Raw genomic sequence first — 24,615 nt, 5'->3', positions numbered from 1 at the left:
TCCAAGGTCACCAAGAACACATGTGGTGCACACAGACATATATGTAGGCAAAACAGTTATGTATACAAAATAAACAAAGCTTTAGAAAGAAAAAGCTCAAATTGCACAAATTGTCCATTGTCCATTTGTCAAGCATGAGGAGGGAAAGGCTATCAGTTCCCCCATGTATCCATCTAGAGTGTTTAGTCAGACTCCCCAGGACCTCAGAGAACAGAAGCTCAGCTGGGCTGAATCCAGCGCAGTTAGCGGGTGCAGAGTGCCAAAGGACAGCGTGAGTCTGTGGTATTGTGCACACAGGGTGTCAAGGGTTCGGTTCTGCTCTTAACATCCAGAACAGTGGTTCATACGGCCCCTTTGGGAGGGGTCACTATCCGCTATCCTGCATCTCAGCTATTTTTATCATGATTCATAACAGTAGCAAAATTACAGTTATGAAGGGGCAATGAAAATAATGTTATGGTTGGGGCCACACAGCATGAGGAAGTGTATTAAAGGGTTGCAGCATCAGGCCGGTTGGGAACCACTGTGCTAGAAGCATCCTCACCATGTTCCCTCTGTTCCAGAAGTTTCTTAAGTGACCGCTGTAAGGGCCATGCCCTCAGCATCTTGGTTTCCCAAGGCTTGAAGTTGCTGCCACCCTCAACCTCGTGACCCACCCTGACGTATCCCTGGCAATGGCCCTTGTGAAGAAGGAACTTTGCGGAAGCATGACCCCTGTGCATGGAGAATGGGTGGCCTCCCTCAGAAGGAACTGTGGGGCATGTGGGTAGCTGTCTAGGGAGACATCCCCATGCCTCGGTGTTTCATTTCCTTTTTTCTTCTCTGTTACCAGAAAGAGCTTTCTGAAGAAGTCGGCCAGAATGGCAGCTGGGCTCAGATTCCCATCCAAATCCACAATGCCACCTGCACAGTGAGGATTGCGGCCATTACTAAAGGGGGCATTGGCCCCTTCAGTGAACCAGTGAAAATAATTATTCCTGAACACAGTGAGTCGGGGCAGGGTGTTGATTGCAGAATGTGAGCTCAGACTGCCTAGTGAGACCAGTGCAATGATGACTGATTGACAAGCACAAACTAAGGACTAAACAGCATCATTGCAATGATAAAGAACTTCAGAGTAACTCCAGAGAATTCCCACACTCCCGCCATTATTGTCAGTGCTAATAACTTGTGAGGAAGATTCGTCCTTTTAGAATTGGACTTTACCCTTTAAATTTGGCTTAAGGAACATGGCACTGCATTCTGGACAGGCAATACCACTTGTCCTTAGCGGCCTCTGACTGTCACTGTTAGTTCACCACGTTTGTTTCTGCTCTGCTTGAAGCTACTGCTTGCCTTGTTTTTGCCCATTCAGCCTTCAGGTAATGCGCTTTGTGACTGGATCTTCAGAGAATATGAAGTGTTTCCTCTTGATGCCATCCTCATACCGCCCTGGCTGGCTGAACTAAATGCCCAACCATGCATATTACCTCTTGCCTATTGCAGGGATGTTCTTTGGCAAGGAGCCACCATGATGCCTCACATGGGCCAAGTGCTGTTCATGCCTCTGTAAACCAGAGGAGCCATCTTTGTTCTGACTCCAACCCATCCTGGATTGTTTGGTACTAAACCATTGTTGTAAAAAATCCATGCCCAGCCATCTTTTTCAGCATGACTTACTCATTTTCGGGTTCTTGCCAAACATGCCCTTTGTACCCACTAGCAGATGAGACCGGAGAGCACATGACTCATTTGTCTGTCTTTTTCCCAGCGATCCCCAAGCAGGCTCTCCCTTTTAGTACTAAATAGGAGGTAAATTACCTTCCTGCAACCACTAGACTCAGTACCTGGGAACACAGTTCCTGGTGCTAGGGAGACTAAGGGCATCTACCTGGAAGAAACTCAAAGACAGAGAGAGCGGATTCAAAAGGCACAGCTTTACAAACTGAGGTTTAGAACAGCGGTTAAGGATGCTTGCTGGATCTTCTGCAAGAGCAGCAAGTGCTATGACCGCTGAACGATCTCTCCAGCCCCTAGTTTCACTCATAGTTAAAAGCCCGAATTGTTTCACCTTGCATGAAGTAAGAACAACCTACATTCACAGCTCACAGAAAAGGTTAAAGGATTGCAAGCCAACGTATCCTATGTATTTTGAATCGCAGAGAATTCTTCCCAATTCATGTTCTGGATTTGTTCCAGGCAGGGTAGATTACGCGCCCTCATCAACTCCAGCACCTGGCAACACCGAGTCCATGCTCATCATCCTCGGCTGCTTTTGTGGGTTTATTTTAATTGGGTTGATTTTATATATTTCTCTGGCTATCAGAAGAAGAATCCAGGAAACAAAGTTTGGGTAAGTATCTCACTTAAAAATGTTAACCTTGAGTAAGAATAGTGGAGCATACCTTTAATCCTGGAAAAGGCAGAGGCAGGCAGATCGTTGTGATTTCTAGGCCAACTTGGTCTACACAGAGCTAGGATGGAAGAAACCACGCCTTAGGAAAGCAAAGCAAAAAAAACCCAAAAACCTCCCGGTATTGATGGCATTGTCATGACGGCTGCTGGTGCCTCTCTGGCTGGGCTCTTTGCCTGTCCTATCTTAAGCAGACCCCAGAGTCAGGCGACTTCCCTACTTAAACCCGTTCCTGCAGAGTCAGCGACAGTAGGAGCCAGCCCTACAATGGACTCTTTCACAGAGAAGAGCTTCGGTAAGATACACCACACCATGCAAACTGAGTAGTGCCGAATGAGAAGCTTTAAAAATAGACCCATTGTTGTTTATTGTGTGTGTGATGTAGGCAGATGCTCACACAGTGTGTCTGTCTGCACTTTCCTGTGCATGCCTGTGTGGGGACCAGAGGTTAGCATCAGCTGTTTTCCTTTGTTGCTAACCACAGTCCTAAAATTAAAAAAAAAAAAAAGTAATATGTGCCATGGTACACATAAGGAAATCAGAGGACAACTTGTAAGAACTAGTTAATTCTCTTCTTCCACATGAGGGCTCCAGAGATTGAACTCAAGTTGTCAGTGTTGGCAGCAAGTGCCTTTACCCAATGAGCCATCTCTCAGGCCTCCTCCATTGTATTTTCTGAGATAGGCTCTCATTAAAGCCTGGCCTTAAGGTTTCGGCTAGGCTGGCTGACTAGTTAGCTGGGGAAATTCTGCTTTCTCTTCTCCTCCAGCTCTGGGGCCGCAAGCGCACACCACCACGCTCAGCTTTTATGTGGCCTTAAGGGTCAGAAGTCATGTCCTCATGCTCACACATCAAGCACTTCACCACTGAGCCATCTCCCTAGCCCCCACTTATTTTTTTTTTAAGGTACAGCCCAAACATTCACAAACTGAACATATGAATTACCAGTTGGTTCAAGTTGGAAACAGAGTGCCAACATGATGCCACATTTGGAAAGTTTGTTTCATGTGCAAAATGATTGCAAGTGATATAGACCTTTGCGCTGTGTCTGAAGTAGGTGTGAGTGGGTACGAGCTTCGTGTTTAGATTTGGTTCCAGGATTCCAGAATTTGAAAAGGCCTGAAACTCCTAATACTTCTGTTCCAGCCTTTTCAGAGAAAGATGCCCCAGCTGTATGTACAGGGACCACAGGGGCAGTTGCAGGGACAGCATCCCTGGATGGCTAAAAGCGGCTTGCTTCTTGCTTTTTACTGGTTTTCTTCTCATCCTTTGTCCTTCCCTGCCTCCTTTCCTCCCCTCCCTTGCTTCCTTGGCTAACTTTTCACATTTTCTGTAATTATCCATTTCAAATAGAGACTGTTTTTTTGTTTTGTTTTGTTTTTATTTGAGCACCCCAATTTAAAACTGTCTTTTTCTTTTCCAGCATCTCTTCTGTCACTTTAGGTGAGCCTCTTAACAGCTTCCTTGCTATTGTCTGTCTCCCAGTGGCTTCCAAGGTCCTAACCAATTCTAACTCTGTGAGCCAGAGTGAAGAATATTATGTTCTGTCACACTTAAGGGATGCTGAGTCAGGGAGGAGAGATGGCTCTATGGTTAAGAGCACTTGCTGCTCTTGCCGAGGACCTGGGTTCCACTCCAAGCACCCATGTAAAGTGGCTCACAGCTACTTGTAACTCCCGCTCCAGGAGATCTTATGCCTTCTTCTTGTCTCCTCAGGTACTCACACAGAAATACCCACATACACAGGTTGTTTTTTGTTTATTTGTTTTTTTTTTTTTTTTTTAATGAAAAAAAAAATGGACCTTAAGAAAAAGCTTGTGTGGGCCTGGAACAATGGTGTGCAGGCAGGCAAAACACTCCAACACACAGAAGTAAACAAATCTCTTTAAAATCGTGTCAGTTACCTTTTGTTCTTAAGACACATATGTGTGTAATCATGGCCATTAATAAGCAACATTCACTATTGTTACCCAAGTTCTCTTTTGTGTCCTTCGTGATACCTGGGCAGAGATGTTTAGGGCTTACCAGGCAGACCTAAAATAGTTTTAAGGAAAGCAATCTATTTCTCCAACTGGGATTTTTTTTTTCTTATGCCCTTTCCTCTCTGTGATGCTGGGAGTCAAATGCAGGGCCTCACACCTGCTATTGGCAGAGCAAGGAAATGTTTTAGCTACAGAAGAGCTCTTCCTATATGGTGACGTCACCATAACGTCCTCATGTCATCAGTGCATAGGTTCCATTGCCATAATTTATGGTTGGACGTCTTTGTTTTTGTGCAGGGGTGCATTCTCTGAGGAAGATTCCCAGTTAGTCATAAATTACAGGGCAAAGAAGTCCTTCTGTCGGCGGGCCATCGAGCTGACCTGTGAGTTGACTTTCATTTCACTTTTCGGCTAAAGTTAAAGTAGTGGAAAGCTGAGATAAGTAAGAGATGAGAATGGGGAAAAACATATATAGTGCATATTTTTCTGACACACACATATACATATATGTATATATATTTATATGCGTATATATGCACACATATGGGGTTTTGTTTTCTGAGACAGGATCCTGCTCTATAGTCCAGGGTGGCCTCAAACTTATGGTCCTCCCAATTCAGCCTCCTGTGTGCTGAGTTTGTAGGCATTGGCCACCACAGCCAGGCCAGGGGATTGGTCCTAACATTCAGAAGTCTTTCAGAAACTAGCAAGGAGATGATCAGATGTTGCCGGATCAAGCTCTACTGGCTAGGTTACTGGAAATTGAATCTGGTGTTAAGAAACGAGTTAAGGATCTACGACCTCATGGACCATCCAGGAAAAAAACAAAACAAAACAAACAACAAAATACCCCAACTTTGTAGGTAATTGGAAGTGGAGTAGAGGTCAGAGGTTTAAAGGAAGCAACAAAGCAGTGGATATAACCACCAGCTTCACTTCCTGTTGTGCGGGCCACTAACTGGAAGGACACGGAACAGTCTGCCAAGTTATACTGACAGGCTTGGATTTTGCTGAGTGGGAGTGGGGGTTTCTGGCTTTGGGGTGGAGGTTAAGCAGATCCAAGTTTCTGGGCAATTTCAGAAGCAACATGGGAAGAAGGCAAATATTGTCAGCTCCGTGCTTCTGGAGGCCTAGCTTGGCAAAACAAAGCAAAACAGGACAGCATGACGGAACACAGGTTACTGTGAATCAAAACTTATTTGACGTACATCAGCACTAACTACTTTTCTAACCTACATCTTTCAGATGTCACTGGTTGTGCATTTAAAATTTATTCATTTAGACAGTTTTTCCCTCTATTGGAGAATAAACTGAGTATTTTTTTTTTCAGGAGGGAACATCTCCCTTCCAATATTAAGGCTTTTTTCTTTCAAAGGTTACTCATGCCTCAACTATAGCTCAGAGTGAACCCTCTGCCATCTGGCCAGTAAATGGTTCTCCTTCTCTAATGGTGCACATCTGTTGCACACATTATAATGTACCACATCCTTGCTGTAGACAGTCTTATTCTTCAGTCTCCTGAAGTACCCGGTTGAGCCTGATGCCTGAAAATGAGGTGCCACATACTACATGTACAAGGACAGATCATTCTCTGGATATTCCCCGTGCTCTATTTATCCCTGGCTGGCGTGGGAGGCCAGGGGAAGTATCCTGATGGCTGTTTTCTATACCATAACTACGGATGCCTAATCCACCAGCATGTGCCCATTGATATGTTTGCCTAACCCCTTTAAAGTCAAAAGTAGACTTCCTCTGCACGAACCTCAGTGCAGACAGCTGCTATCGTGAAAAGACAAGGGCAGTGTGGTTCTCCTTTCTACAGCTGTTTGTAGATGATCTTACCTTGAAGGGTCAATCGTATTCACCCCAATCACAGTAGAATGAGTACAAAGTGTGTGTGTGTGTGTGTGTGTGTGTGTGTGTGTGTGTGTGTGTGTAACTATGACATAGGACCTTCCATACATGTCTACTTATATTTTATGGAAGAAAGCACAGTGCTAATTCTTACCCACACCATTACTCCTTTGAAGTGCACAGCTTGGGAGTGAGCGAGGAGCTGCAGAATAAACTAGAAGACGTTGTGATTGACAGAAACCTTCTAATTCTTGGAAAAATTCTGGGTGAAGGTAAGCAAGTTTAAAGCAATTCTCTTAGAATTTGGGATACAGAGCAGTTGAGGATTTTTAAAAATGTGTATTCATTGAATAAAATATCAATTTTATGACTTGGAGTTAAAATGCAAATAACTCCTTTTTTGGAGCTTAAAATGAAAGAGGAGAATTCTGAAACTCTGATCTGACATAAGAGGCATCTACAGTCCCTGGGAGAGAGTAAGCTTTGGAAGTATGAATTTCCTCCCTTCACTGCAGAGCATGTGGTTCATCGATTATTATTTGTTATTATTATTCATTGATTATCATATGTTATTATCTGCTGATTGATCGGTGTTCTACAGCCTCTAAGATAATGATCTACTTCAGTCAATGAAAATATGTACTTAAATTTTAAAATTGTTCTTAGCATGAACGGTAGTGTTATTAAATTTGTGGTTTGGGTTGGGAATGGTAAAGTGCTTGCCTAACTTGTACGAAGCCCTGAATGCTGTCTCTAGCATTGGCGGGGAGGGGGTTAAAAATACTGTTATGTGATCCTCAGTAATATTTCCCACGCTTTCCTGTAAGTATCTTGGGTCAGTCATAATGGTTGGTGAAGTGATGAGCAAAGTCTGAACCACTCATACTCACAGTGCTGCGCGCGCCCCTGGTAAGCAGGCGTGAGGTCCGAGCAGGCTCTGCCCCGTGACTGAGGGCGAGCTGCCCTAGGACCGCACACGTCTGCAGTTCTGTGGTCCAGAGAGCGTCTGCACGGCATCACAGAGATGTCGCTTCACTTCGCAGGAGAGTTTGGGTCTGTAATGGAGGGAAGTCTGAAGCAGGAAGATGGGACTTCTCAGAAGGTGGCCGTGAAGACCATGAAGTGTGAGTTTCCGGTGGGGGAGGCATTCCTGCAGGGGGGACAGCTACCTCGATATCAGCTGCTCCGAGTAGAGCAGTGCTTGTGCTCTGGTCTCAGCTACTGATGGGTCACTAGGCAATGTGGGAGCGTGGTCGCCGGCAGAAGGTACATGAGGGGCTCTCTGTACAGCCACACATTGTGTGTTCTTCATGCTCAAAGCAGCATTTGTCACTCCCACCATCTCTGTCGTTATCTCCCCCGCCCTCAGTTACCTGGACCAGCTGATGAGCCCCAAGTAAGGCATGAATTCCTGAGGCAGTGGGATCTAATGTCAGTATCTGACAGATCTCTAGGCTAGTGGGGCCACTTCCTACATGTGAATTCTATCACGCTGGTTATTGAAGACTGAAAGAACAGCCCGTGGCTTTAGAATCTCCGTGTAGTTCAGTGGCGCGGTACTTGCCTAGCATGCACAAGGCCCCGGGTTCAAGCTCAAGCACTATGGGGGATAAAGTTAAAACTAGGTCACTTCAAAGAGAGTTTGTTAGACTCCTAACCAAGAGCTCTTGACATTGTGACCAAAGACGGATGTTATCCACAGGGTGATACAGTCACTCAGAGTCCTGTTTTTCTGAGGGACATGTAATTGATGACATGGGGAAACAAGCATATGTTCAGACTTACTAAGAAAAAGAAAGACTCCCGAGGCCCGTTTGCCTGGGGTTGGCCGTCGGGGAAGGGTTTACAGGAAAACCTCCATCCCCACCTTCTGTTGGGTCCCCCTGGTTCTCTATAGCAAAGGGAAGCAGTGAGGACGAAGGGGACAGACATGCTGTAAGTGTAATGGTTTTAAAATAGTGTTCTCTAAGTTTTCTGTACTGGAATGAAATAAATACATGGTAAACCCTCAGAATCATACAAACCCTGGCTAGGCCATTTTAATCAGTAGCTACACCCTGTTAAAGAAAGCCCTTAGCTAGGCACTGTGAGACACTTGGGAGGCAGAGGCAGGCGGAGTTTTATGGCCAGCCTGGTCTACAAAGCAAGCTCCAGAGGACTCAGGGCTGCACGGAGAAACTCTGTCCCAGAAAGAAAAAAAAAATATGTTGTACAACAGTATAACTAATATACAAACATAAAATAAAACTTGCTGCTGTAACCATGTTTCAATGTGCAGGCCAGTTTTGGCATTTAGCACCTTCATGTTATCATGCCCCACTCACCGCCATCCAGCTCCTAAACTTTCCATCTTTTCAAACTGAAACTCTACACCCCCACTCCCCTCCCCAACCCAGGGAGCAGCCATTCGCCTTTCTGTCTGGTTTTGTCACTCTAAGCACTGCCTGAAAGTGGAATCAAACAGCATTTGCTCTCTTGGGACAGGCTCGTTTCTTATAGCATACTATTAGATTATATTCTACATTTTTTATTACATTTCCTTGTTTATTTGTATGTGCGTGTGTGGTATGTGCGTGCACACGTACCATGGTACATGCATAGAGATCAGAGGACAACTTGTGGGAGTCTGTTTCCTTCTTCCACTGTGTGGGTTCCCAGGGATCAAGTTCAAGTCACTTGCTTTTGGGACAAGTGCATTTATCCACTGAGCTGTCTTGATGGGCCAATATTAAACTGTAAACAGTTCTCTTAAGTTGGTTACATTTCAGGGGCCGGAGAGACGGCTGAGTGGTTGAGAGCACATATTGCTCTTCCTGAGGACCTGAGTTCAATTCCCAGCACCCAGGTCAGGCGGCTCACCACTGCCTGTAACCCCAGCTGTAGGGAGATCAGACACATTCATGTGCACACACGCCCTGACTCCCACAAACACATAATTAAGATAATTTAAAAAAAAAAAAATTTAAGTTGCTTGCACTTCAAAATTTCTGGATGAAAGTGCCCCCAGCTCACAGGCACAGTTGAGCAACTAATAAGATGGTCCTAACAGCTAAGAACAGAATGACAGGCCTGGGCATGCAGCCACAGCAAGGTGCGGGGCAAAAGTAATCGTGGCAGAGCAGGATTAGGATATTAGTATGTGGTATACATACTGACATAGTTGTACACTGGCATGTCAACTGAATTTTGTTTGTTTTCACTCATGTTTACTGTGGGTCTTGTGTAGTTCTATGGGGTTTGACAAATGCATGAATGATCTATGTCCCCCACATGGCATCATGCAGAACAGTTGCACAGCCCTAAAATCCCTCAGGCTTCACCACTGGCTTCTCTCTTCTCTTCTCCCAACCCCAAACACTGACAAGCACGCTTTCCTGCCTCTATTGTTTTGCATTTTCCTGATTTTAGGAGTTTTTATTTTTGTTTTAAAGGCGAACTTGTTTGTTTTGTTTTGTTTGCTTTGACAGACAGGATCTTGCTATATTGCCCAGGCTGTCCCCTGAGTCATCCTACCTCAACTTTCCCACCATGAATGCACCATGAAGCCTGGTGTGGATTTTAGTTTTACTAGAGAAGGGTGCTGTTCTGGGCCCGACTCCTGAACTGAGTACGGCAACCATGCCTTGTGTCACATTTGCTGATCTCCTCCCTTTAACTGAATACACTGATCACATCTTGCATTTTTCATCTCCTTCCCTAGTGGACAACTTTTCTCAACGGGAGATCGAGGAGTTTCTCAGTGAAGCAGCTTGCATGAAAGACTTCAATCACCCAAATGTCATCCGGCTTCTAGGTACCTCAGCGAGATGCCAGACGGAGGCTGGGAGGGCCTTGGCTGACCCACTGTGTGCCAAAGGCGAACAAGTTCTGGTGTAGAAAGGTTTATGCCAAAATTCACAACACTGGGTTTGTCCTACCTTCTGAGGCTCAGAGCAGAATGGGTTTGTTTCCTGGGTGCAGTTGGAATTCGCATTTTGAGAGTGCTAGGTCAAAGCCAAGACACAAGAGCCAGTCACGTGACAGTCTTTCTTAGGTGGAGGTTGTCCATGAATTGAAAACCAGTGAAGTAAAACTATAAACGTAGACATCTCTCAAAATTGTCTTTGAGAAAATAATTCATGAATCAACTTATGAGTCATGACACATTGACTATTTTATAGACATTACTTAATGTAATCTGGCTTTATTTACTTATTTTTCTTCTGAGACAGGGTTTCTCTGTGTAGTCCTGGCTGCCCTGGACTCGCTTTGTAGACCATGCTAGCCTCAAACTCACAGTGATCCACCTGCCTCTACCTCCCTGAGTGCTGGGATTACAGGCGTGAGCCACTGTGCCCACCTATAATTTGGCTTTATGTTACTATCTCCGTGAAAAAAATTTACAGACATGGGCATCTGTGTGTGACATGTAAGGGACACTATTCTGAGATAAACAATCTGGAAACAGTGGCCTTTTTTCTTTCCTGCCCTTGCCTTAATTCCTAATAATTTTTTGAGCAACCTTTCAAAGTTCTACATGACTGATGCTACAAAGAGATGTGAAAGCTAAGGTTTGGATAGAATCTAATGTCAAGGAAATGGCTGTTGTTGCAGTTAGTAGCATTAGCCAACCAGGAGAGATGTTCAGCTTTGCTTGACACTTTACACTTTGAAAGCCTAGCATCAGGGGACAGGCTCATTGCAGAATTCCAGGTTAAGACATTGTAACTTCAATCTCCAAAAGCTTAGAAACAGAAGTTTTACCTATAGGCCCTCAAAAATGCTTCAATAGCTTTGAACATCTGGTTACAATAGACTTTTTCATAGGAATGTTTGGCTAATTTGCCCTCAGATTCTCTGAGGATTTCACCCCTCAGTCATTCAGTCTAACAAAAACAAAGCACAAAACCCTCAGCTTCTGTTCTTGTGACAGGTTGATTTGAGAATTCTCTTGCAAACACTAACCTAACCAGAATGGGGGAGTAGAGAGAGATAAAGAAAAAGAGAGGGAAAACGAGACAGAGAGAAGTCTTATAGCTTGCAGGTGTTACATAGAATCCACTGTGAGAGTTCCAAGCCTTTGATTTTTCACCTCTTGGCCTGGTAGCACATGGCTCCAATTTGGCCAGTAGGCCTCCAGCGTATCTGTGTTCCTACTTAACAAGGGCTCTTTGTAACTGGACCTGTTTTCAATTTCAGGAGTGTGTATAGAAATGAGCTCTCAAGGCATCCCGAAGCCCATGGTGATTTTACCCTTCATGAAATACGGAGACCTTCATACCTTCCTGCTCTATTCCAGGATAGAAACAGGACCAAAGGTAACAGGCTGCTTTTGCTGCCTCTCAACTGTTCTGAAGTTTTTATGACAACTGGGCACTGGCCTAGGTTCAGAGTTCACTGTGCTCCCAGGAGTTAAACTATAGTCTCCATCCTCTCTGACAGGCCTATGAGTGGGTGTTTATCCCTGTTCCAGCTAGTCCCACAGGGTTGGGCCAAAGTCTCCTTGACTGCAGCCTGTTAGAGCCTTTACTCACCACAGGCTGGCCAGGATTTCATTTAGCCCAAGCTGGCCTCAAACTCACTTTATAGCTAACTTTTTAACTTTTTTTTTTAACTTCCGATCCTCCTGTCTCTACCCCCCCAGAGTTCTGGATTATAGGTGTGTACCATCACCTGTGAGGCTGGGGATGGAGCCCAGGACTTTTTGCACACCTTATAAGCACTCTGCCAGCTAAGCTACATCCTAAGGTTCCCCCTTGGTTAGTTGGTTTTGTATATGATTGGTCATCAGTCATGAAAAGGCCACCTTTAATCTACTAAATTGCTCCCACACCTCGATCAAAAACTCCACAAGCTGCACAGTGTGAGTCTGTTTCTGAGCCCTCCACCTGTTCATTAAAATGTCTGCCCATTCTCCGTCCCCACCCATCGTCTCAAATGCTGCAACTTTTCTGTGAGCTTTAACACAGTAGAGTGTACTTCTTCCCGCTCTGTTCTGCTCTTTTTACCTCCCTTTCCCTGCAGTTCCCCCACCCCACCCCCAACGTGTGCTTCAACAGTTCTGCTTCAACTGGCAAAAGAGCTGCTGTAATCTTTTACTCTTTTAAACGGAAAACAAGGAAAGCAAGTGCGCAGTTTTAAAAGTTTCTTTTATCGCCTGGTTTAAGTGTCATCTCAGAGGCTTACTTTACCCATCTGCTAACCTAGGCCTAGTCCTGGAGGCTTCTAGCCTCTGTACAATCTAATTTAGGCCTGGAATGTTTTCAGCCTCTGAGACTTACTGCTGAATAAGCTCACCCTTTCTAGTTTTTTTTTCCTGAACTCTGGCTAGCTGGTTCAACTCAGCTGTCTGGCTCAAAACTCCTCACCAAGCTTACTGATTCAAACTCGTTTCTCTCAGCTTCTGACTGAATTACTCTGCTTGGCCTCAAACTAACTCTAGCAATCTGTTCTAATCTTCTGGCTCCTTCTCATTCTCTGGCTCATTCTGTCTTCGCCTGTGTCTAGCTTGTTCTCTCTTCAGTCTATCTCTGTAAAACTCCCTTGGTAAAAACTGTCCTGAATTCCACGAACTGAACTGCCAAGAACTCAACTCCACTGCAAGGCCTCTCAACTCTCAACTGAACTGCCTGAACGGAACTCAGGGATCTGCATGCCTCTGTCTCCTAGATTCTGGGATTAAAGGTGTGTACCAACATGCCTGGACCTAAACTTTTCTTTGCCTGAAGTTTGCTCTCTACACTAGGCTGGCCTTGAACTCAGAGATCTTCTTGCCTCTGTCTCCTGGGATTAAAGGCATGTCTGTATTCCAGCCAGATCACACAGACTTAGAAGGGCTTTGGATATGCTCTCTTGCCAGAGCATCCATGTTTTAAAATTCCTCCACACACTGTGTTTTCTTGACCAATAATTTCCATTTGCAAAAGTACAAGGGTGTCCTTAGTGGAAGAGATCAACTCCCGAGTGTTACAGAGATGAAAAGGAATATATTTTTACGTTTTGATATTTTGTAGCTTGTGATAAAGATGGAAGGCACAGAGTTCACAGAGTAGCTGGGACAGGGAGCTTTTATTTGGGCTGCTTCTTTGCTTCCTGTGCAGTCAGTTCCCTGAGCATAAAGACCTTTTGTTCAGACTACCGTCACCCAAGATTAAGTCTCAGGGCTTGTCAATGAGCTTCTAAACAGGGCCTGGATTCTGGCTCCAAGTGTCACTGTCCTCAGCATGGGTAGTGTCCCTGGAGATACGCAGGGCAGACGGGCAGATGATAAGCACCACCTCAGCATCTCACAGAGGATGGCAGCTGGGGTGCATCTCACAGAAACGTATGTCTGCTCTGGAGCTTTGGGGAAGGAAGGGAGTGTGACTGGAGAAGCTCCAAAAGTCCATGGGGCCATGGTAGAAATAAAACAAGGGAAAGGGTAGCACACAGTCAGGCTGGGAGCAAGAGATCAGAGAGCACACATGTTGTAGGAACCTTGGGTTTTTCTCCAGGGGCAATTGTAGGGACTGTGGTTGTCTTCAGGGGTAAGGGCAAAGCAGGGAAGGATGGGCAGGGAGGAGCCACAGCAGGGAAGGGTTGACAGGAAGGTGATAAAGCAGGGAAGGATGGAGAGGGAAGAACTAGAGCAGGGAAGGGTGGACAGAGAGGAGTCAAAGCTCAGGGAAGACAGACAGGAAGGAGCCATAGCCATAAAAGGATGGACCTGAAGGCGCTAAAGCAGGGAAGCTACCTACAGTTGTCGTTTGGGTCTGCAGGACGGAACTTGGCTTTACTAGCGTGTAATGCCAAAAGCAGCTCAAAATCACCTTAAAAAGGAAGAAATGGAGTAGGGTCTGGTGTCACAGGCCTGTGATCCCAGCTGCTGAGGAAGCTGAAGCAGGAGGGTCACAGTGGAAGGGCAGCCTGGGGTACAGGGCCAGAGGTGGCATTGCTCCACGGAGACCTGTTCTGGCTGCGGCATACGGTGTCTGGCACACCTCCATGGCGGTACCGCACGTGGCATGAGATGGCAGCAGCTGCCTTAAGTGTCACATGTCACCGAGACAAAGAGGAAAAGCCTGTCCTTTCTCGCTCCTCAGTCTGGGTCCTTTTCTGTCCACCCCCACCTCTGTGTCTGTCTGTCTCCACGCCCTTCCCCCATCTTAGAGCAGTGCTTTCTTTGCCATAGCTTTATTGAGACACTGCACAATTCTCCCATTTAAGGTGTATAGAGACTGCTGGCCGATAAAGATGCTTGCCACAGAGCCTAAGACCTGAGTGAGTTTGATCCCCAGGAACCACATAGTAAAAGAATACAGATGCCCCAGAATAAATAAATAAATGTAATAAAAATTTTAAAGTGTTCAAAAAGAAGGAAAAGACAAGGAAAGCAAGCCAGTGTTAGAGTTGGTTTTGAGATGGTAACCAAGAAAGACCTCCAAGTATGCAAAATAATTTAATGCAGTCACAGCCCTGAAGAAGAGGCCCACTACAACTTTCCCACAATCATGAGCTGGTCCATCTGTGATGTATTCCTCTCCAAGATTCTCAGGGTTGCCCTTGAGGGCTAGAGCCACAGCAGGGAGAGTGCTTGCTGGAACCATTTAGAGTCCTGGCTTCTACCTCCAGCCCTATATATATATACATACATACATATATATATATATATGTATATGTATATATATATTTTTTTCAGAGCAAAAGTTGTATGCATCTTTTTCCAATTCATTCCTACATTTATTTGTTTGTTTGTGAGGGTTTCTCTGTGTAGTGTTGGCTGTCCTGAACTTGCTTTGTAGACCAGGCTGGCCCTGAATTCACGGAGATCTACCTGCCTCTGCCTCCCTGAGTGGGTTCCTGAAATATTTGTACTCTATTGTAGCTGAACTTATTTCCTTTGCTTCACTTTCAGATTATTGTCACTAGTTCATACACATGTCTGTAGCAACACCTGCAATCGTCTCTACTCGTTTCCCAATTGTTCTATGCAATTGTTTTTTAAATAACTTTGTCACAGGCTCCAGGAATAACGTAGTTATTACATGAAAAATATCACAGGTTAGTAGTATCTTCCACTCACTAATGACACTAGCAGTTGCCATTTCACAGGACCCAGACCCTTTCCTGGAAGATAGCATCCAGAAAACTAAATGCCCTAAATACACAGAGAAGAGGCAAAACTGTCATGTTTGATTCATTTACCTTTTCTCATAACTCTGTTACTTAAGGGCAAAGATAGTTATGGCATTTTGGTTTTGGTTTCATATGTACTATATAATTGGCATGTGTCATAGTTGGGAAATATGTCATTAAAAATGTAATGCTCGAGCTTTTATTGTAGAGAATGGTGGAAAGCTTATCTAATACAAGGCCTGGGTTCCATCCCCAGTACCACAGGAAACAAAACAAAACAAAACAAAATGCAATGCCCTTGTGAATACCATTTTGGAAAACTTACAGTCCTTGGAGAAAGAGCCATGACAAATCCAATGTCATGCGGTGGGGTGTTAGAGGGGGAGTGGATACCGTGGACAGACCACTCATGATTCATGATTGCCAGGAACTTGTAGTCAGCCTTTTTTTCTTTGGTGCCACAACTACAATAAAACACTAAACTATCACTTGGAGATCTTGTTAGTCATTGTCCTTATAACCAATTCTAAATGCCTCTCCCTCCTTCCCTCTCTGCCTCCTTTCTTTCCTTTTGTTCTTTCAGGAATTTTGTTGTTGCTTTTGTTTTTAGATGGGGTCTCTCTTTGTCTCTCTGTGTGTATGTCTGTCTATGTGTCCTTTGCCACTAATGGCATGTTTACTCACGTAGCAGTTTTGTCTGACTTTTACAACACTTAGAAAACAGTAAATGGGGGGTTGGGGATTTAGCTCAGTGGTAGAGCGCTTGCCTAGCAAGCGCAAGGCCCTGGGTTCGGTCCTCAGCTCTAGAAATAAAATAAAATAAAATAAAATAAAATAACAAAAAGACCAAAAAAAAAAAAAAAAACCAAGGTAACTAGAAAACAGTAAATGGCTGAAACTCTAGAAAGGCCCTAGAGAGAAAACAAAATTAGGATTTTGAAGGGCATACTTGTATTTTAGTTCAACAGATGAAGACTAGCTAAATTGCTGCTGTATAGAAGAAAATTATCTTTCAAAATATCTCAAAGTAAAATGAGCTGTCTTAGCATGTGTGAGACCCAGAAATCAACCTTGTTAGTGCCACATTCAACACCACAAAGGAGAAAGAGGAAGAGGAGGAAAAGGGAGGGAGAGAGAAAGGATAAAAAAATACAGAAAAAGAATACAGAATTAGAAACATCTCCTACTAAGTAAGGTTTTGTTTTGTTTTTTTGCCCTTCCTAAACATCAGACCCTTTTTCCAGAATATCCCCTCTTGCCTCATTAAAATCAGGCATTGGGGACAGGAAGCTGGCTCAGCAGGTGAAATTCTTTTCTACCAATCCTGACAACCTGAATTCAATCCTGACTATCATAGGTTGTCCCCTGGCCACCAAATGTATACAGTGACACTAGTGAGCTCTTCCTCCCTCCCACATACAAAATAAACAGGCAGATGTAAAAGAAAATTAAAAGCAAATAATGGGGCACTCCTCCCTCATCCTCTCCACCTGGCATGGTCCTCTATCCCAGCGTGTCTCAATATGTGAAGGCTCACCTTTGGCCTCATAATCGGTGGAGAGATGCAAAATGTTTTTCACCTGAAATACTTTTAAAGGCAAAGAGAATGTGGTGTTTTCCGGGAGGTTTTAGAGTTTCTTCTTTATTCCTTTTGTGGAGTTTTTTGTTTTGTTTGTTTTGTTTGTTTGTTTGTTGTTTTTTTTAGCATTATTTCTGAGCCAGGTGTGGTGGCTCATGTCTGTCATCCCAGCATATAGTCCAGCCTGAGCTGCTAGGGCAACCTTGTCTCAAAACAAAGTATCTGTTTAAAAAAAATATTAATGATATAGAAAGGAAAGCTTTGTTTTTCTCTGTTACCACTACAACTTAAGAAATAACACCATTTCCAAGGCTGCAGAGATTGCTCAGCAGTTAAAAGCACCGGCTGCTCTTGCAGAGGACACAAATTCATAATCAGCACCCACATGGCAGCTCACAACCATCTGTAATTCCAGTTGCAGGGGATCTGATACTTTCTTCTGGCCTCCTGTGGTACTAGGCACACATATGGTTTATGCACACATATATATGCAGGCGAGATGCTTATGCACATAAAACAAAAATAAATACAGCACTGTTCCCTCTTGGTGAGAGTAACTTGCCAGCTTTTCCTTCTAAACCATAATGTTTTTTCCTGTCTCCTCCCTTAAGTATATCCCCCTGCAGACACTGCTGAAGTTCATGGTGGACATTGCCCAGGGAATGGAATATCTGAGCAACAAGAATTTTCTTCACCGGGATTTAGCAGCTCGAAACTGCATGTAAGAACCTGGGCCATCCTGGAGGGGTGGGGCCATTAGATGTCATAGGGCAGGAACTGACCTATTATTAGATTATGGAGGGCATTTAGCTTGGGGTTGGAGCAGAGTGCCTTGCTTCGTATGGGATTTCTATTGCTCTGATTCCTTCCTGGGGTTTTCTATGTCTTTGCCTCCAAGAGTCTGGCTAGCATCCAAAGCACTCTCTTATGATTAGTCTCTTTTCTCCTCGTGAGTAGGCTAGGGCACCAGGCATGATCTTTGGGGTCTTTTGCCATCAGCTAGTGTTGGACCCACAATAGTATGTAAGTCAGCTAGTCATAGTATAACTTGAAGGGCAATAATGAAAATCCTGAAGGCTGTTTCCCCAGGCCTTTGTTGATACACAAAGCTCTCTCTTCAAAGAGGGTAAGAAATACTATATTCTAGAGTCAAGTACAAGTGACTATGGCCTGAGAATACAGATACAACTGACTAAAATGTCATATTCCAAAATGGTAACTGTTTTCAGCTCTCTTTGTTTGTTTAAGGTTTATTTATTTTCTGGGTATAGTGGTGCATGCCTAAAATCCCAGCACTCTGTGAGTCTGAGGCCAGCTTGGTCTATAAAGTGAGTCCAGGACAGCCAAGGCTGCACAAGGAAACCCTACAAAAACAAACAAACAAAAATTTATTTTCTGTATTATATGCATGAGACCTGTATTATCTACATGTACACCTGCAGGCCAGAAGAGGGGATCAGATCCTAGTATAGATGGTTGTGAGCCACATTTGGTTGTTGGGAATTGAACCCAAGACCTCTGAGAGAGCAGACAGTGCTCTTACCCCCATGTTTTCGGCTTTTTATAGTAACATAGCAAATATAATCATATAGCAAATAAAATCATAAATCGACACACTTTCAAATACATTGATGAAAACGCTATAGGTACGTGGGTTGCAGCCATGTGGACCTGAGGAAGCTTCTACTATAGGCCTTGGCTGCTGTCTTAGGACATTCTTGGCCTTGAGTGGTGGAAAGCTGTCTGCTAAGTGAACACATTCAGAGAGGTTTCATCTGACAGACACAGAGGTGAGCTGAGAAGGGCAGTTAAGTGAGCTGAAGATAATTTAAGATGTATTGTAAGTTAGACTCTGCCCCGTGACATTCCAACCTCTCCTCAATCATTGAACTTCTAACCAGATAATCAGCCTTCTAAAAGGTTCAATGGGAGGTGTAGTTTCTTTCCGGGAACTTGCATTCATATCTACCCAACCCTTGTGATAAAATTTGGTCCCTTAAATATCTAGAAGCTTTTCTGTCACAGCGGATGATGGATTATAAGAATTTACATAAGAACTTTGAACTTGAATTTTCTCCAATTCTTTCCCTGCTTCAACAAAACCATTACCTGGTGTAAATCTTCAAACACCATAACTGTTCCTTGATCTTAGCTTCCCTGTTGTAGAAGGTCTGACAGTAGAGATAGCCATTCTCTCTTCTCAACCATATCCACTTTCCCTTTTATTTCATTCTTCAAAGCCCCAAGAGATTTGGGGTTTGTTACTGCATTTTGACTATGGCTAGATAATTGTGAATTCTTTTAACATTTTCTTTGTTTTTCCTACCATGTAGGAAGACTGCCTGTCTAGTCTGCCCTAAGCTGAGAACATGGGACTTTTCAGTGAATACCTGTTCTCCTAACACTCAGGAGACAGAAGCAGGAGGATCCATAGTCCATAGTTATCCTCAGATGCAGAGCAAGTTCCAGGCCAACCTGAGCTACACAAGACCCTGTCTTTAAAGAAAAGAAAAAAAAAAGTTAATATCAGGCAAATGATAGCTCAGTCACCTCCTTCCTCTCTCCTCCTTTTCCCTCTGTCTTCTTTCTCTTCCTTTTCTTTCTTCTTGTTGAGGACCTGTTTTACTAGCTTGGGCTATGACTGCAGTGTATTTCCCTTTAGCTTTCCGGTACACTCCTCCAACAGCTGGCCACATTAGAAAGAAATCCTTCGGCATCATCTTTCAATGGGTGCTTCCCACCTCTCCCAAATTTCACCTCCTCTTATGCCTCACCCACAACCCCCCACAAGGCCTTGGTTAGGCCACAAGGTCAATACTGCTTCCAGACACCAGGCAGGATGGCCATGGCATGATGCAATCTAAGGAAGGACCAGGAAGAGCTGCTGATCCTTCTATTCCTTCTCTGACACATCTCTGTTCCCACGATGCCTCCAGCCCCTGTGCCTGGGTGCCTTTGCTGGATCAGCCCCACATAGGCTAGAGTCACAGGAAAACTGTGATGTCTAGTCCCTATTATTTTCTGTGTCTTTAACCTCAAAGCAGCTCCCTACCCCAAGCTCATGGCTCCATGTCTTCTTCTTTTTCCTTTTCCTTCTCCTCTTCCTCCTCTCCTCCTTTTCCTTCTTTCCTTTTTCCTCCTTCTCCCTTCACTTACCCCCCTTCTCCTTCCTTCCTTTCTCTTTTCGCCTTGCTCCTTCTCTTCCCATCCTCCTGCACAGGTGTCATGTGTCCCAGGCTGGCCTTGAATTTAAAAAGCAGCTGAGGGTGACCTGGAGCTTCTGCTCTTTCTGCCTCCACCTTGAAAGTGCTAAGATTAGAAGCATACACCACTATTACCATTTATGCTGTAATGGGGATCAAACCAAAGGCCTGGTGCATACTAGCCAAGCATTTTACCAACTGAGTCACATCTGCAACTTCCCCATGTGTTCTTCAGTCACTTTCCGTGAGTTTTCAGCTGCCTCTGATCCACGCCTGGGGCGGAATGCTCTGCTCCTGAGGTTGCTGAGGACCACAATTCACTCTTGGCAGGTTGCGGGATGACATGACTGTCTGCGTGGCTGACTTCGGCCTCTCTAAGAAGATTTACAGTGGTGATTATTACCGCCAAGGCCGCATTGCCAAAATGCCTGTGAAGTGGATCGCCATAGAGAGCCTGGCAGACCGAGTCTACACCAGCAAGAGTGACGTGGTGCGTACACAGCTTTGCTTTGACAGAGATGGGCACACGCTGAGAGAAATGGCTGAGCCTACTGATAAGCTGAGGGCTGCAAGCATGCTCAGACCGTGCTTTTACTTCATTTACTTACTCTCTTTCTTTTCGTGATGGGATTGACCCTTGGACCACACACGCGCTATGAGGACACTAAGCTACTTTCGCAACCTCTTCTTCACTTTTAAGATTTCATTGTATTTTAATTATGTGTATAGGTATGTGAATCTGTATGTGGATATGGCCAGAGGCACCAGACTTCTTGGAGCCTGAGCCAGTCACAGGTGATAGTAAGCCAAAATGGAAGCTGGGAACCAAACTTGGGTCCTCTGCAAGAGCAGAAAGTGCTCTTAATCACAGAGCCACCTCTCCGGCCCCTCTTACATGCATGAGAGTTTGGCCTACATGTATATCTGTGCACCATGTGTGCCTAGTGCCAGTGGAGGCCGGAAGAGTGTTAGATCCCCTGGAACTGGATTAGAGATGGTTTTGAGTCACTATGTGAGTGTTAAGATTTGAACCCGAGTCCTCTAGAAGAAATCAGTGGTCTTAATCACTGAGCCACCTCTCCAGCCCTCTCTGCTTTTTTCTTTTTGAGGCCTATGTCGCCTAGAAAGCCTTGAACTCCCAGTCCTCCTGCTTCAGCCTCCCCAGCAGCTGGGATTACAAATGTGTGCCATTATACTTGGCTTTTTCTTCTTATAGAAACTCTAATTTAGGCAAGTAGTAGGTTGAGGTGAAGGCTTCACATTTAGAAATCTATGGCTTGAGTATGACCTTCAGAGATTCACATTTCTTTGCTACAAATGAGTGACTTAAATGCCCATGACTAAGATATCCACATTAAGTTGAGTGAGTTCATTCAGCAGCCTTTGGAATCCATATGCTACATAGAAGTTGCTGTGTAATCATACCCTCCTACAAGCATGGGGAAAATACTCCACAGCAAGAGCAGAGACGTACATTAAGTAAGCAGTATTGATATGAGATGAGGCTCTGTCTGCCTTTAGCCAAGTCTCCCAGAACAGCTTTGATAAGAACGGGTAACTATGGGGCTTCAACCCCACGTGTTGTCGTCTGGAGAACAGTGGGCCTCAGACATAATTACCAGCTTTGTGCTTCATCATCAAGGCTTTAAGGAAATGACCTTTCCCCATGAAAAAGTCCATTCAGCCCTTGTGGAAAGACTTCTGTCCTGACTGTCCTAACTTCTTGTGGCTTTGTTCTCAGTGGGCTTTTGGCGTGACCATGTGGGAAATAGCGACACGGGGAATGACTCCCTATCCCGGAGTGCAGAACCATGAGATGTATGAGTACCTTCTCCACGGCCACAGGCTGAAGCAGCCCGAGGATTGCCTGGATGAGCTGTAAGTAAGCATCCCTGTGTCACCGGGCTTCCTGAGCAGGGCAGCTACCCGACTGGGCAGCGGCCTGGCAAACACAGTCAGGCCTGGTGCAGATAGGGCTGGCTGTTGGCCCAGAGAGCCTGTACAGAGTGCCACTCACAGGCCAGCAGTCATTCCTGGCGCAGGTGGTGGTGTCTGCCCAGCTCCTGTGAAGCCACTGTGGCTCACTCACCCTAAAAGTCTTGGCTTCCATCAGTGGGCACAGCCAAGACGAGGTCCCAGTGTGTGTCTCCAAACAACAACATGAGCACCACTAGGAAGCAGACGCTGCCAATAAAGAGGCTCATTGTATAGTATGTGAGGTACTCTTACTCACTTTGAACCTGGGAATCCTTTTTCTCTATGGCTTTCCAGGCATGCTGATCACACTTACTGGGAAACTTAGGAATCTGCACTAGTGCCTTTGAGTGCAGTCTGGCTCTCAGAACTACTTGGGCAGTTTTCTGACAATGCAGTTGCCTATCCCTGTGCCTCAAGGGTGTGGTGCTGTTGGTACAAAGCAGGCTTAGAAACTGTGTTTAAAAGCGTTCCCCAGAATACCAGTGCTTGGCCAGGTGTGAACTCTCCCAGCTCTCCCCCACGGAGCACATACAATCAAGACAGCCTTCTCTGTCTTCAATGCCAAGCATCATAAAGAAGAGACCCAGGTCTTAGGGTTTGACAGGACAGGCCCTGTCCAATAATTAGCCACATGTGTGTAGCCTTGGAAGCTGGATTGACTTCTCTATACTTCGTATCAGGAGACACATAGTGTATGTTCCTCCTAGAACTCTGGTGTTTTGACAAAATGATCACACTTTGTCACCTGAAGTGGGGAAGGGCTTATTTCAGCTCACAGTTCAAGGCACTGTCCATCACGGCAGGGGAGTCAAGGCAACCAGAACTTGGCACATCACATCCACAATAAGTAACAGAGAGTAACGAATTTCTGTCGCCCTCCAGCCCCCTTTCTTATACAGCCCAGGGTCTCCTGCCTACACGTGGTAGTTACGGTACTATTGCTGTGAAGAAAGGCCATGGCCACAGCAACTCTTATAAAGAACACATTTAATTGTATCTGGCTTATAGTTTCAGAGGTGTAGTCCATTATCATCAAGGAAGGCAGACATGGTGTCCCACAGGCAGACATGGTGCTGGAGGAGAGCTGAGAGTTCTACCTCTTGATCCGCAGACAGCAGAAGGAGACTGTGTGCCACACCAGGTGTAGCTTGTGCATAGGAGACCTCAAAGCCCGCCCCCACAGTGACACACTTCCTCCAACAAGGCCACACCTCCTAATAGTCCCACTCCCATGGGCCAACCACTCAAACATGAATCTATGGGGGCCAGACCTATTCAAACCACCACACTAGGGAATGGTCTCACCCACAATTGAGATAAGTCATACCATATTAATCAAGGTAATCTCCCACAGCCATGCTCATAGGCTCATCTCCCAGATGATTATAGATTCTGTCAAGATGATAATAGCAGCCGTCACAGTGTATTTGCATGAGTAGGGTACACGTGTGTGTGTCTGGATGTGTGTCATGTGTGTTTGTGTATGCAGAGACTGGATATTGGAAAGCAATTGATCTCCACCTTTATTCACTGAGGCAGGGTCTCTTGCTGAACCTGGAGCTCATGGATTTGGCTTGTCTGGTTAGCTAGCTTGTCCCTCAACATCTCTGTCTCCACATTCTGGTGGCTGGGAATACAGGCCAGCCACTGGAACTACCTGGCTTGTGTCTGTGTGCTGGGAATCCAAATTCTGGTCCTCATGCCTGAAGGCAAGTGCTTTATCCATGTCATGCAATTGTCTTGAAGTTATGCTGGCTTCAATGGTGATTTACATTTTCTTGCTGGTGAGTTTCTTCCAAGAACGTGGGATATTCTCATCATATTTGGCAAGAACATTATAAAAACATAGGCCTGAGCTATGGAGCGTAGCTCCATAGGTCTGTCATGGAGCAGCATGTGGGATGCTGGTGTCAGTGAGTAATGCAAGACCCTCAGGCCCATCCCAAGCTCTGTCTCTGCTGCCTCATCCAACACATGGGGCCAGGTCACTTTGTCCATCTGTGGCTTAGGCGCTAAGCCAAGCACAAGGAAGATTGTTTTGTTCCCGGCCGCAGCCTGCTTTGTGGTTGAAGATGTCTAATACCAAACAGAAACAAAGGCTGCAAACATCCTGAAAACATCTTAACGTCCTGATTAAATTAGTTCTACGGTTTCACGGTGTTTGTTTGTAAGGGCTGTGTTAGTGCGATGTTGGCTTCTGGAATTGAGGAAGCCTTGCTCTGTAGCCACACTGCCCAGGAAGTTTTGATTTTCCTTTCTCAGCCATTCCCCCTGCACCAGCAGAAACTGACCTTAGCAATGGTCAGTTTGGGTCTCAGCAACTTCCAAGCTGTGTCACACTGTGGTTTTTATATTTCACTTTGAACCAAAGCAAGAGACTGCTGAGCTGGTGTTGTCTGAGAACAAATTTAGGTGGCAGAGTCAGCTCTCTTCCTGTGGTAGTCACAGACAGGCTGTGGTCCCCGTGTTCCTGGTGGCTGTATGCTCTGGGTTTGCAGATGTGCTATGGTCCAGGCTGATAAAGAAGGCCTTTAT

General features: G+C 45.0%; 1 protein-coding gene across 1 annotated transcript in view; it reads left to right on the top strand.

The window, feature by feature from the left end:
• The window catches only part of Mertk (MER proto-oncogene, tyrosine kinase), a 97,655-nt gene that overhangs the window by 67,218 nt on the left and 5,822 nt on the right, over window positions 1-24,615 (top strand). The window contains exons 9-18 of the mRNA XM_055615352.1: window positions 833-986; window positions 2,179-2,332; window positions 4,672-4,757; window positions 6,405-6,500; window positions 7,272-7,352; window positions 9,929-10,021; window positions 11,407-11,525; window positions 17,512-17,621; window positions 20,434-20,593; window positions 21,845-21,981. Of these exons, the coding sequence (XP_055471327.1) occupies window positions 833-986; window positions 2,179-2,332; window positions 4,672-4,757; window positions 6,405-6,500; window positions 7,272-7,352; window positions 9,929-10,021; window positions 11,407-11,525; window positions 17,512-17,621; window positions 20,434-20,593; window positions 21,845-21,981 (1,190 nt within the window). The remainder of the gene's footprint in view (window positions 1-832; window positions 987-2,178; window positions 2,333-4,671; window positions 4,758-6,404; window positions 6,501-7,271; window positions 7,353-9,928; window positions 10,022-11,406; window positions 11,526-17,511; window positions 17,622-20,433; window positions 20,594-21,844; window positions 21,982-24,615) is intronic.

This window comes from Psammomys obesus, unplaced genomic scaffold (genome assembly GCF_907164565.1).
Source record: "Psammomys obesus unplaced genomic scaffold, mPsaObe1.curated_primary_1811, whole genome shotgun sequence".
Lineage (NCBI taxonomy): Eukaryota > Metazoa > Chordata > Mammalia > Rodentia > Muridae > Psammomys > Psammomys obesus.
Note: the sequence above shows the minus strand (reverse complement) of the source record. Positions and strands in the feature narration are given on the sequence as shown.